General features: G+C 33.5%; 1 protein-coding gene across 9 annotated transcripts; it reads left to right on the forward strand.

Moving 5' to 3' along the window:
• Positions 1-776: 776 nt before the first annotated feature.
• On the forward strand, positions 777-12755 carry LOC149728127 (uncharacterized). Of its 9 annotated transcripts, XM_089889215.1 has the most exons (12): positions 785-1504; positions 1653-1703; positions 2017-2073; positions 2801-2842; positions 5671-5736; positions 7231-7928; positions 8372-9700; positions 10180-10275; positions 10700-10795; positions 10905-11096; positions 11255-11344; positions 11505-12755. In XM_089889215.1, exons 1-12 carry the CDS (start codon positions 1464-1466, stop codon positions 11531-11533), a joined length of 2787 nt encoding a protein of 928 aa, XP_089745341.1. In that variant the 5' UTR covers positions 785-1463; the 3' UTR covers positions 11534-12755. The 9 variants fall into 9 exon arrangements, with proteins under 9 accessions (XP_089745346.1, XP_089745345.1, XP_089745343.1 ...); XM_089889217.1 differs by lacking the exon at positions 2017-2073 and having other exon boundaries at positions 779-1504; XM_089889216.1 differs by lacking the exon at positions 1653-1703 and having other exon boundaries at positions 779-1504.

The following is a 12755-nucleotide window of genomic DNA, read 5'->3' on the forward strand; positions in this document are numbered from 1 at the left end:
TGGAAACGGCTTTTTATATCATTTTTTTATGGAGTTAAGCTTTTTAAATTGAAATATTTCAAGGTTCTCGTAAGCATCTTTAAAATAGTAATTGATCCATACATCATATTGCGGCTAGAATAACGCACGTTATTCCATTGTATCAGTTTAACTATACGCGTTTCTGCAAGATGAAATTATAGTCAGTGGATAAAGCTTTCCTGCTGTCAGTCTTCAGAGTGAAACTGCTTCGATTTAACTTAGCTTCAGGTTGTCGCTTGCCGAATAAAAATACAAATTGTGTTATGGCTTATTTGTTAATTTCGGGCAAGATTAACAAAAATTAGGTCAATTCAACTACGTAAGCGACATGAATTTCGTATTACTGGCATGCGACAGTGGAGTTTATGTAGCTATTGAGTTCATTGATTTTAGGAATTAATGTGCGTCGATTTATCGTTGTCCTGAACAGAATATATGTACGAGTGGACTTTTTTACCTTAATCGTTACATTCGGGTGAGAAAATAAACATTAACTTGGTTTCAATTCGCAAACGGAAGAATCGCGTAAAGTGCTCGGCGCGGCCCTGCCCGCCCGTCTGTGCTTAAAAATGGTTTTAGATTACTTGTAGTGCATATCGTTTATTTAAGGTCAAAACACAATTTGTTTATTTAAGGTCAAACACATTTGTATAAAGAAAGCATATTTACATTTAAATTCAAAAGAATCAAGGACTTTAATCATTTTATTGCGTGAAATTTTGTTTTGCCTCTGAAATCAAAGTTTTTGATCTGAAAGCAAAGGTTTGGATTACAAAGCATTTTTCGTTTCAAGACTTTTTGCATTTGAAGTCAAAATGTTGATTCGAAAGCAATAATTTTTGGTTCGAATGCATTTACTAGCTTGAATCAATTTTTGCGTTTGAAATCAATATTTTGATCTGGATACGATTGTTATTATTCCAAGAGGTTTATGCAACTACAAATAAAGTATGAAGATGTTTGGAATCGGTTTTTAATTATAACGTGTTAAGTAGTATAAAAAAACTATTTTGTTTCAAATAAAGTGTCATCTTCGAGTCGCATGGGTTTCATTTTCCGTACGTCGGGAATCTCGTTAATGTACAGCCTCGTTATTATGGAAACGGCTTTTTATATCATTTTTTTCGCGTTTCCGCAAGGTGAAATTATAGTTAGTGGATAAAGCTTTCTTGTCAGTCTTCTGAGAAAAACTGCTTCGATTTAACTTGGCTTCAGGTGTCGCTTGACAAACAAATAAATAAACTTCTATGAATATATAAACCTTTAGGCAGCACTGTTTATGTTCTAGAATATTTACTTTATGTCGTCAGAATGGCATTCATTGTTTTTGTTCGGTTTTTCATTTTTTAGTAGTTGCGCAATATAGTTAGCTACAATTTGATGGATGTTAGAGATTTGTACACGGCTTTGTAAAGTTTAGTATTTGCATATCATTTCGCGTTATGTTGAAAGCTCAGTCTAAAGAATTGAAGATAAACCCACGGTAAGTTAAGTTGACTGCTTTTTATTAAAGGATGCTTGATTTTCGTATTTTTTTCTTTAATTTATTAAAGGCACATTAAATAGTACAGATGGCTAGGCCATCAACACAATTTACGACTTAATGATCAATTAATTTGTGAATATTTTAGTTTTTCCGACTCTGAAAGTGAGAATTTTGATACGGACACTGTTCCTACCAGGTACAAATTATGGTTATGCCGCAAATCTTAAGTATAACCTCTTTAAATATTGTTTTAGCATTTAAGTTAAAATATGTTTAGCCTATATACCTACTAAATAATGATTTCTTTGTTTTTTCGTATAACTTAAACTTCAGATTATAATTAACAGGTGAAATGCTCCCTGATCCTACTATTCTTTAGAATTTTGCTATCGCCATCGCAGATGGCAGATCATAACGCTTTTACTGTTTATTAAAAAATATATAATGTAGAGGAAGAAGAGATTTGGTAGGCTAATAATGTATATGTTATGTATATTTATTTCTCTTAGTTGTACTAAAGTTCAAGATTGGTTTGCCAAGAATGATCAAGAAAAAAACATTTTTAGGTAAAACGGACCCCTTTAAATATCGCAGTACACCAGTGCCTCCAGTGCAATAAAGCCTGTGAAACTAATGTATCGCCTCGTTTACATTGTTTTGAGCTGAACGACATAATAAATGTTTATGACATCACAACACAACACATATAAAAACTGTACAAGCATTTATTTATTAATTGAATAGTACACAACTATACATATATGTAATTATAGGAACCTACCTGGGAACTGACATACAGAAGAAGGGGCAGATATTTTGTAATTTATTAGTTTTATGTTTTGTTCGTGAGTACGTATATGTATAGTTGTGTACTATTCAGTTAATAAATAAATGCTTGTACAGTTTTTATATGTGTTGTGTTGTGATGTCATAAACATTTATTATGTCGTTCAGCTCAAAACAATGTAAACGTGGCGATACATTAGTTTCACAGGCTTTATTGCACTGGAGGCAGTGGTGTACTGCTGTATTTAAAGGGGTCCGGTAAAACTGCTTGTCTATTATTTTAATGTTATGTAAAATCCGGGGCTTGTGTACTGTAATTGCTGATCATTGATTTTACTTTTGGAAATTTACTGTTAGCTACCGGCCTACTGCTGTTTAAAGAATAATGATAATGGTATTATATGTATTTGTATTTATATATATATGATAAAGATGGCATTAGATATCTTGGTTGTTTAAGGAAGCAATATAAGTTTGTAACAGACTTTGCTTTTCTATATTTTATAGTTTGATTTCTTCATCTGATGAATTGGAACCTTTGGATGCCAGGTATGTGAAGTTTATGTAATTCTGGAATATAGTAAAGTGGGGTAATAAATAACAATGGGGTACTTGGAGTCACTGGCATCGATTTATATGGTGCAGGGTATGCAGGCCTACCCTGAAAATTTTGCAGGTTTTTCTTACCCCAAATTTCCTTATGGGAAGGGGTAAAAAAAACAACTTTGTTTTTTTTCTGTTTTTGTTTTTTCTACCCCAACCAATATTAACTTTGTGGTAAAATTAATTTTAAAGTTATGTATGTAAATTATTTTAATTTAATTAATGATTTAATTGATTTTAAAGGTAATTAAGTATCAAAAACAGATGTTTTAGAGCTTTGCCTACATTTTCTGATGATATAATTTAAGTTTTTGGTTAAGACTGTTTAGTTACTGGTCATTTTTATGATTATGTTGCTGAATTTAGTTTAGATAAAGTCAATATGTCATTTAGATTTTCAACAGCCTTTATAATTTAAGTAAATCAAGTGTAATGCTCTGGTTATTTCTTGTGCTTTGTATAGGTTATTTAACTTTGGGCTTTATTTTTAGTCTAATAAATGTTATTTGCGGGTAAGCTTATGTTTAAAAGGAAGTACTGAAGTAAAAATAATAAATTATAAAGGAAAATAAAAGCTTTTGAACAAGGCTGTTAAAAGTATGTATATTTTGCTTTGGGGAAAAAAGAGGAAAAGTTGAGGTTTCTAAGAAAATATAGACTGCATAATACTTAAGTTGTATGACTAATCATAGGCGTAAAGTTTTACTAAGCGTTAGGGTTGCAAAAACCAGAAAAAAAGGAAGTCTTCGCGCCGGTAGGCGCGAAAAAAAAACGGTTTGCAACCCTTTGTTTTCGGTTTGCAACCCTTTAAATATGTGCTTTGTAAAAGCTCATACAAACGTAAACGTATTCAGAATTACGTAGGGATGAGACAAATTAAAATTACGCGCGTTCGGCGAGTCCGTGTAATGAGAAACGGTCGAATCTGATTGCCTGGCGAGTGACGTCACAGTAGCTATGTCGCATGCGCCTTTCGTCAAGCCCGCACGAGTGTGTGGTTATCTTACAAACGAAGACCCGTCCGTCGGAAATAGTAGGTTTCCAGAACGAAATATCGCGGAAATAAACTGCCTAAAACGTTTCCAACACTGCTTTATATTTATATGCAATGTTTTCCTCGGGCAAGCAGCATATTTATTACGAAATAGTAGGGATTCACACGTGGATTCATTGCATCATAATAGCGGTTGTTTGAACCTGGCAATTGATTACGACATAATAGCGATTCACACGTTGATTACTGACGTCACAATAGCGATTCACACGTGAATTATTTAGCAAACAGGAGTTTAAATACCAGTTGAATGCATTTGTGTCGTGAATGACGCATCGGTATTGACATATTTTAACGAACGTAAACGAAGTTTGTTCGCAGCAATAATGGCGTCTTCGTTTGGTCGAACGTAATTCCTTACGTATTATTAGTATGGAGAAAATCAAAGGGTTGCCAGGCAACCCTGCAACCCCGTAACTTTACGCCAGTGTGACTAATATTTGTATTATTTCTTTGTACTTCCATTGTTAATTTTTTTTTCTTTAGAAGTAAAGTTGCTTTTGAAACCATTGTTTTTTATTGCCCCGCAAATGTTTTTCTTACCCCAAAGCGTGGGGAATAAAAAACAACACAAAATTTGGAATAAAATTTTAAGTAATCATAGAAATCCTACAATCTTTTTTGGCCTTCAAGAGTTCAAGCTCAAGGTATGATGAATACTTCCTCCAGACTAAAAATATTTTTTTTAGTTTATTACTTGGGGAGAAAATTGAATGTTTATGTTTTCTGTTTTTTATTACTCCACTTGACTATATATGTTAATTAAACATATAAAGGCTTTAAAAATTTGCGTCTTGCTGTGGGTTTTCCCATTTTTTTAATGCTGCCCACTGCAGGCCCTGTAATTCTAATAAAAGTGTCTTGTTTGTCGCTTTTCTTTCTTGTATTTATGGGTCTTCAAAGTAAAAATAATGCTTTCCTGTTTGTATTCAAACCTGTATTAACGTGCCTGCCGGTTAAATAATGACGTGTGAATTGCTATTATGACGCAAATAATGAACGTGTAATTTGCTATTATGTCACAATTAAATGCCAGGCTTTAATCGTCGTTGTAGGGCACGATCAAAGCCATCAACATCGCAACGCTGTCTGTCTTATCGCGAAACCCCAATCAACGAATGCTGACACGCACTTTCATGTAAATAAGACATAAGTTATGTATGTCGGTAAGTTATGTATGACGGATGACGTAATAATCCCGGTAACAACTTAAACTTTCTGTTAGCTGTTTACGGAATAGCTTCGGTTAACCAGTTAACTTTTTCACAGCCCTAGTTTTAATATATTTCTCGCCCTCCGTAAACGACGTTACGTTACATGGCCGCGAAATCGCTTATTCAATCACTTTACAATAGTTTATTACCTGATTTTGTTCAGTGCTACTTACTTATGCTAGGATTAGTTTACCATTGTTAGCGCTGTAATGTAATGTAAAGCATTAAAATCATGTGTTGGCGCGAGTGGTTAAACTCGCGTATACCGTATTTTCTGTGAAATGGATGAGTTCATATTCATAATAAACATGGCCTCTTCTGCCATTTAAAAAATTAGGGCCTATGGTTGTTCTTGTTGTAATTGTGCTTGGGCTACACTCGAGTGAAGAATTTAAGCTTCATATCTTATATAGTTATCTTGGAAATTATCAAAGTTATTTTTTAATGCAGTACAAACATGTTTAGTCATTAGTTTTGCTTGATAGCTGATTATTGTTACATTTTAGAATTTATGAATATGATGAAAGACACCGTTTAATGAAACGAAAAAGATGTGATGATTCAATCTGCAGGTGCAGTTTTTTAATATATATAAATTAATTATTAATATATATATAATATATATATATTTATTTTTCCCCTGGGCATGTAAAAAACAAAAATTCGGCCGATACCGGGTTTGCAGTTCCATACTTTTCCGGCACTTTTCCCCGCGCATGCGTTCTGACGTCAAATGTTGCTGCTCTATCTATAACCCCGCCTTCGTGTGCCACTTTTACCACGTACGAGGCTTTTGGATATAAACCAACGATTTTTGTGCGGTCCTTATCGTAGCGTAGAATTTAATTAAAACGCATCAATCATGTTTCGTCTTTTCCTGCTGAAAGTCTGATTGCCGCGACAATTTGGCAACACACACGTAACAGTCACAGCGCTAAAAGTTTGGCAGTAAAAATAAAGTTTTGCTTATAAATAAGCTTTATTAAATAAATACGGCATAGTGTTATTTATAATACCCGCGACAAACCTTGTCCGGTCAACGTTGTAATTATTACCAGAAGCTAGTTTAAGCAAGGAATACTATGCTATCGGATTGCTTTCTTTGGTTTATTAAAACTGTATAACTAATCGGCAATTAACAACCACAGTTAAAAAAAACTTACACGTTACCACGGGCAACGAATTTTCTTTTTGAGAATTACCAGAAATTTAATAGTGCTTTAAGATTATCTGTGTTAAGTGTTTATTGTTATATTTCGTAATACACTGATCTACACTCTCCGAACATACAGGAGTTTAAATATTGGTTCGTATTGTTATGTATTACATTACTTAGTCACAATCCCTATTATGGCGCAATCAAATAACGTAAATGTATTACGACATAGCTAGTTATTTTGTCACAATTGCCATTGTCTCCTCATAAATGCCGGATTTATGACAATATAAAGCTGTTTGTTACGTCAGAACTGCAGGAATAGTTAATTACGTATATTTTAACATGAAACGAAATGTTACACGGCCATCGAAGTAAATAAATTCCGGGTATAGTTTGTTGATTGTGGTACTGGCAGACGCGCCGATTTCCTAAATGTTTGGGTTATGAGGAGCGCAACAGCACGTTGACTATGACATATCTGCCAATAAATATGTGCCGGACATTTGTATTTCTTTCCGCTGGCTATTTGCAACCTAAACTTGGCACTGCCTTTTCTACAGTTGCGTGTAGAATAATTATTTTTGCCCGTTAAACAGACGATAATAAACAACCTATATATATGCCAGAAGTAGCGCTACTCAGCCAAGCAGAATGTTCTTTACGAAATAATTGGAATTCACTTTTCACACATGTAATCATTGCATATTTGCATTAATAAGGATTGTTTTAGGTTTAGCTGAAGCGTTAGAAACTTCGCAACGTGGCACACACTGCAAATATTTCGAGTTATGCGCCACATACCAAGGATCGGCGCCAATGAGTACTAGTATTAGTTTACTGCTTTTAAGCTGTTTGTGACATTCGTGTTTATTCGTGCAACTAAGAACTAACTATACAATATTTTCAGTGTCAGCACTTTGTCAAGTCGAGATGGCTCAAGTTCAAAGTACAAAAGAAGAAGTCATGATAAAGAAAGAAGTCGAGATAGCTCAAGTTCAAAGTACAAAAGAAGAAGACATGATAAAGAAAGAAGTCGAGATAGCTCAAGTTCAAAGTACAACAGAAATAGACATGATAAAGAAAGAAGTAGGGATAGCTCAAGTTTAAAGTACAACAGAAATAGACATTATGATAAAGAAAGAAATCGAGATAGCTCAAGTTCAAAGTACAACAGAAGAAGATATGATAAAGAAAGAAGTGGAGATAGCTCAAGTTCAAAGTACCAAAGAAGAAGACATGATAAAGAAAGAAGTCAAGATAGCTCAAGTTCAATGTACAACAGAAGAAGACATGATAAAGAAAGAAGTGGAGATAGCTCAAGTTCAAAGTACAAAAGAAGAAGACATGATAAAGAAAGAAGTGGAGATAGCTCAAGTTCAAAGTACAAAAGAAGAAGACATGATAAAGAAAGAAGTCGAGATAGCTCAAGTTCAAAGTACAACAAAAGAAGACATGATAAAGAAACAAGTGGAGATAGCTCAAGTTCAAAGTACAACAGAAGAAGACATGATAAAGAAAGAAGTCGAGATAGCTCAAGTTCAAGGTACAACAGAAGAAGTCATGATAAAGAAAATTTCTCTTCGGAAAATGCCTGTAAAAAGACATGTAAGTGTTTTTTGTTTACATCTTGCTTATTTTGTGTTGATTTAAATTTACTGCTGGTTCTGTCAGCTGTCAACGCTTATAAAAAATTCTATTGTAGCTGGCAAGCGCAGTATTTTTGTAGCTTATTTATCTCCGGGAAATCACTCCCAAAGCAGAAACATACATTTTATAATTTCATTGTATTTACTGGTTTTTGACCACTTGAGTATGGTTTGTCAAAACTCTGGATATTTAGTTTTTCTCAGTTGCAAATTATTGATTGGTTACACCAACCGTACTAAAACCACAAAATGTAACAGAACATTTTAATAGCTTTGTACTACCAAAGTAGGCCAGTTAAAATAATTGATTATAATTGTATTTTGTGCTTTAACTTTGTGGATGCAGCACTTTGTTCATGATCTTGTTTTGTATAGTGATGTTTTATATTAAAATGTTTTCAGATACAAGAAAATGGAGACCTTGTCACTTATGCTCACGCTGGTACAAAAATGTTGGGTACCATCACGGAAAATACCATCCGGGTGTTGACAAAAATGATTTTTTTTATGGTAACAAAGCAAAAGTCTTGGGAATCGGCAAATACAAAAATTTCAAAGGTTTTGAATGTCCTTGGTGCAAGAGAGTACTACTGAACCTTGACAAACATGTGGAGCGGGTACATAAGGATCAAGATATGTACAGTCCTGAGTTCTTAAATGCAAAGAAGCACTCAGCATGTGGTGGGAAATCTCTGTCTTATTGCATTCAACAATACCAAATATATTTATCTGAAACTGGGGTTGGGAAGCGACAACAAACTAGTCTTTCGGTTGCCAAGAGCTACGGAAACCAGGTGAGAGCGCTTATACCTGATATTGAAACTCTTCAAAAGCCCCTAAAAGTGTACAACAACCTTAAAGGAAAGATAACTGGCGAAGGAAAAGATTCAACAAGATATGCTTACATAGCAACGTTGCTTAATTTCATTAAGTTCTATAAAGTTCATGAATATCGGTTAGTTGATCCGAAAAAGATTGATTTATTATATATGGAAGCCAAAGATTGGGAGGCAAGACAAAAAAAAATAAAGAAGAAGCGTGAGTTTATTGTAAAGGAAAAGTCTAGAAAAAAAATTGCTGGCATTCAGAACGCATACGAAGCAATACTTATTTATGAAAATTCAACAGAATGCAGAAGAGTTAGAAGCTTAGTAAATAATTCCAAAATTATCAAAAAGAATCTTGAACTACTTTATGCCAACTTGTTCTGTCGTGTTATTTGCAAACTGGGTTGTAGACCAAGTGTCTTTACTGGGATGACAATATCAGAACTCAATCAGCATGAAAAGACAGCCGATAACAATTACTCTATTTTAGTTAAAAAACAGAAGGATGTTCAACCTGCATGCCTGGTTGTTAACGAAATGGAGTTCAAGGATATTAAAAGAATTTCAAAAGTGGCATGGCAATACACAGAGCAAAAACCTTCTTTAGAGAGTGTGGTGTTTCCATCATTGGTAGGAAATGGGTGTTCCCTGAGCAGTCCTGAATTTAGCCGGTTATTTAAATTAGCATCCAGTGTAGTGTTTAATCACACATCATTAACTGCTACAGACATCCGCAAAATTATTCAGACTTTAGTGAGAGACGAGCCTTTAAACGTTCAAGTTGCTGTTGCAAAAGCGTCTGGGCATTCTGTTCAAGTTGCTGATCAAGTGTACAATGTTAGCCATCCTCATGAATCCGTAGAAAAAGCGAGGAGGTTATTGGAGGAAAGGGCAGTTGTTAAGGGTAGGCTTTATTATTGGTTTGTTTATTTTCTTTCTGGAAATTTTATTTCAAATAGTTAGTATGGAAATATGGTAGCACCGTAGTTAGCGCGTCTGCCTCAAACCCAGAGGTAATGGGTTTAAGGCTCCATGTTGCTACCATTGTGGGCATGTGTGTTTTGGGAAAGAAAAAGAATCTTAATGGCAATTGCCCCAGGTCAGTGGTTAATGGGTTATCCAAATTGTCAGCCACATTTAAAAAAATTACAAAAATGATAATAACTCATACAGGTATGTTAGAACTCTTTTTGCAACGACTGTTGTTGCCACCTGAAAATAAATAACTCACTTTCATGGGTTGTTATGACTAATGACTATGTTAGGTTATACTTGAGTAAACCTTTTTGGTGATAACAGCACTAAAAATGTTACAAAAATTTGTGAGTGGTTGTACTTGTCAACCCCTGCTCTCTGGGTTTTCTTTAATTTATATTTTCACAGTTTCAGATGGTAAAACCTCAGAGCTTCTGGTTCAGGAAGAAGATCTCGGCTTAACAGACAAAACGCTACCATTGATAGATGATACAAATAATGAAAGTATGTTTTTTTGTAAATTTGCTAATTGTATAATTCTTTTTATACTTATTTTTAAGCCATCTATTATTAGTACAGTTTGTAACTTTTTAAGGTGAAATAGTATGGATTTCAAAGTTATGCATAGGTATGATAAAAGAAGGAAAGAATTGTTGGATTGAGACTCATTCAGTTGATATTTTTATTGTTGTTTGAGTTATAAACTTGAGTGGTTGACAATTTTGTTTCATATATAAAGGCTACTATAGAAATCTAAAACCACCAGAGTGAGTGAGTGACCAGACCGTGTCCTAATGTCCTATAACTTGTAAAATGTTGATTTTGCTCCAATAATTAATGTGTTACTGAACTTGCCTAGTTCTAGGTGTAAATGGTTGTACTTGTCAACCCCTGCTCTCTGGGTTGTCTTTAATTTATATCTCCACAGTTTCAGATGATAAAACCTCAGAGCTTCTGGTTCAGGAAGAAGATCTCGGCTTAACAGACAAAACGCTACCATTGATAGATGATACAAATAATGAAAGTATGTTTTTTGTAAATTTGCTAATTGTTATATTCCTTATGCAATATGCATATATTATAGCAATAACGCAGTAAAACAAGGTTTTGGTAATTTTTTTCCTTGTGTGCAGTTGAATTCATTCGCGTGAGATTTGAGGATGACGGGGAGTTTGTTATATTATATCGAACAAAAGATGTGAGGCGTATAGGTTCAAGAGTAGGAGTCAGGTTCCTCAGTGAAATAAAAATTGGAGACAAGTGTAAGGCACGTTGGCCTGGTGACAAACAATTCTATTTGGCCACAAGGGTTAATATGAAAGAAGGTATTTTTGTAAATTAAATTTCATTTTAACTTATATTGTTAATAAACATAGCTTTAATAAATGCATAAACTATATATACTTCAAAATTATTATTTAATGTCGGACTGAGCTACAATTTAAAAAATTTAGCTTAAAACTGCTCATATTTATGTCATCAGGTGCCTCAAACTTCGAAGGGCAGTCAGACTCTGAGTTTCCAAACTCCCCAATGAACTCACCTAAAAAACTTAGGAAGTTAGCCTGTAAAAGTGAGTGCATTGGTCTTAAATCTGTCTTTTACAATCTGTTTTTTAAACATATTTAAGGCTTTCATATTTGCTAAAACCAACGGTATTGTACATAAGAAATATACCAGCTTATTTTTAATTGAAAGCTTCTTTATTTAAGCTAACTTTTTTATATACCCAGAGTCCCTTCTTGGTTCCCATACCCCGTAGTGGAAGATATTGTAAGATGGAGGGTTACTTCTCTTCTGTTCAGACACTTTTCTCTGTGTGTATTGAGGATGTTATCTAAAATTGTTTCAAAAAATTATTTTTTTTCAATATTTTATTGTTTAAAGTCGGTGTGTGTTGTGGTTAGGGGTTAAAGTCGGATTTTATTGTTTAAAGTTGGTGTGTATTCAATATTTTATTGTTTAAAGTTGGTGTGTATTCGATATTTTATGGTTTAAAGTCGGTGTGTATTCGATATTTTATGGTTTAAAGTCGGTGTGTATTTGATATTTTATGGTTTAAAGTCGGTGTGTATTCGATATTTTATGGTTTAAAGTCGGTGTGTATTCGATATTTTATGTTTTAAAGTCGGTGTGTATTCAATATTTTATGGTTTAAAATCGGTGTGTATTCGATATTTTATGGTTTAAAGTCGGTGTGTATTCGATATTTTATGGTTTAAAGTTGGTTTGTATTTGATATTTTATGGTTTAAAGTCGGTGTGTATTCGATATTTTATGGTTTAAAGTCGGTGTGTATTCGATATTTTATGTTTTAAAGTCGGTGTGTATTCAATATTTTATGGTTTAAAATCGGTGTGTATTCGATATTTTATGGTTTAAAGTCGGTGTGTATTCAATATTTTATGGTTTAAAGTTGGTGTGTATTCAATATTTTATGGTTTAAAGTTGGTGTGTATTTGATATTTTATGGTTTAAAGTTGGTGTGTGTTCAATATTTTATGGTTTAAAGTTGGTGTGTATTTGATATTTTATGGTTTAAAGTTGGTGTGTATTCGATATTTTTTGGTTTAAAGTCGGTGTGTATTCGATATTTTATGGTTTAAAGTTGGTGTGTATTCAATATTTTATGGTTTAAAGTCGGTGTGTATTTGATATTTTATGGTTTAAAGTTGGTGTGTATTCGATATTTTATGGTTTAAAGTTGGTTTGTATTTGATATTTTATGGTTTAAAGTTGGTGTGTATTCGATATTTTGTGGTTTAAAGTTGGTTTGTATTTGATATTTTATGGTTTAAAGTTGGTGTGTATGCGTGACGTTATTTACAATTGTTTCACAAAATTATTTTTTGGAATCTGCATTTAGCCGAGCGTTTAATAACTGCATATGTTTTATGGTTTAATAATAACCGACCATGTAAGATTGTGACACTATTATACCTAGCAATCATTTAATCGTGTAAATACACTTGAACCTGTAAGAA

Source organism: Ciona robusta, chromosome 11, assembly GCF_009617815.1.
Source record: "Ciona robusta chromosome 11, ASM961781v2".
Lineage (NCBI taxonomy): Eukaryota > Metazoa > Chordata > Ascidiacea > Phlebobranchia > Cionidae > Ciona > Ciona robusta.

What these genes read in the sequence shown, in the direction of transcription:
- LOC149728127 (XM_089889215.1), top strand. Translation starts at nt 1,464, where the DNA reads ATGTTGAAAGCTCAGTCTAAAGAATTGAAGATAAACCCACG. An exon ending in AGATGATACAAATAATGAAA is followed by an intron (nt 10,796 to 10,904) that starts GTATGTTTTTTG and finishes CCTTGTGTGCAG; the next exon opens with TTGAATTCATTCGCGTGAGA. An exon ending in AAGGGTTAATATGAAAGAAG is followed by an intron (nt 11,097 to 11,254) that starts GTATTTTTGTAA and finishes TTATGTCATCAG; the next exon opens with GTGCCTCAAACTTCGAAGGG.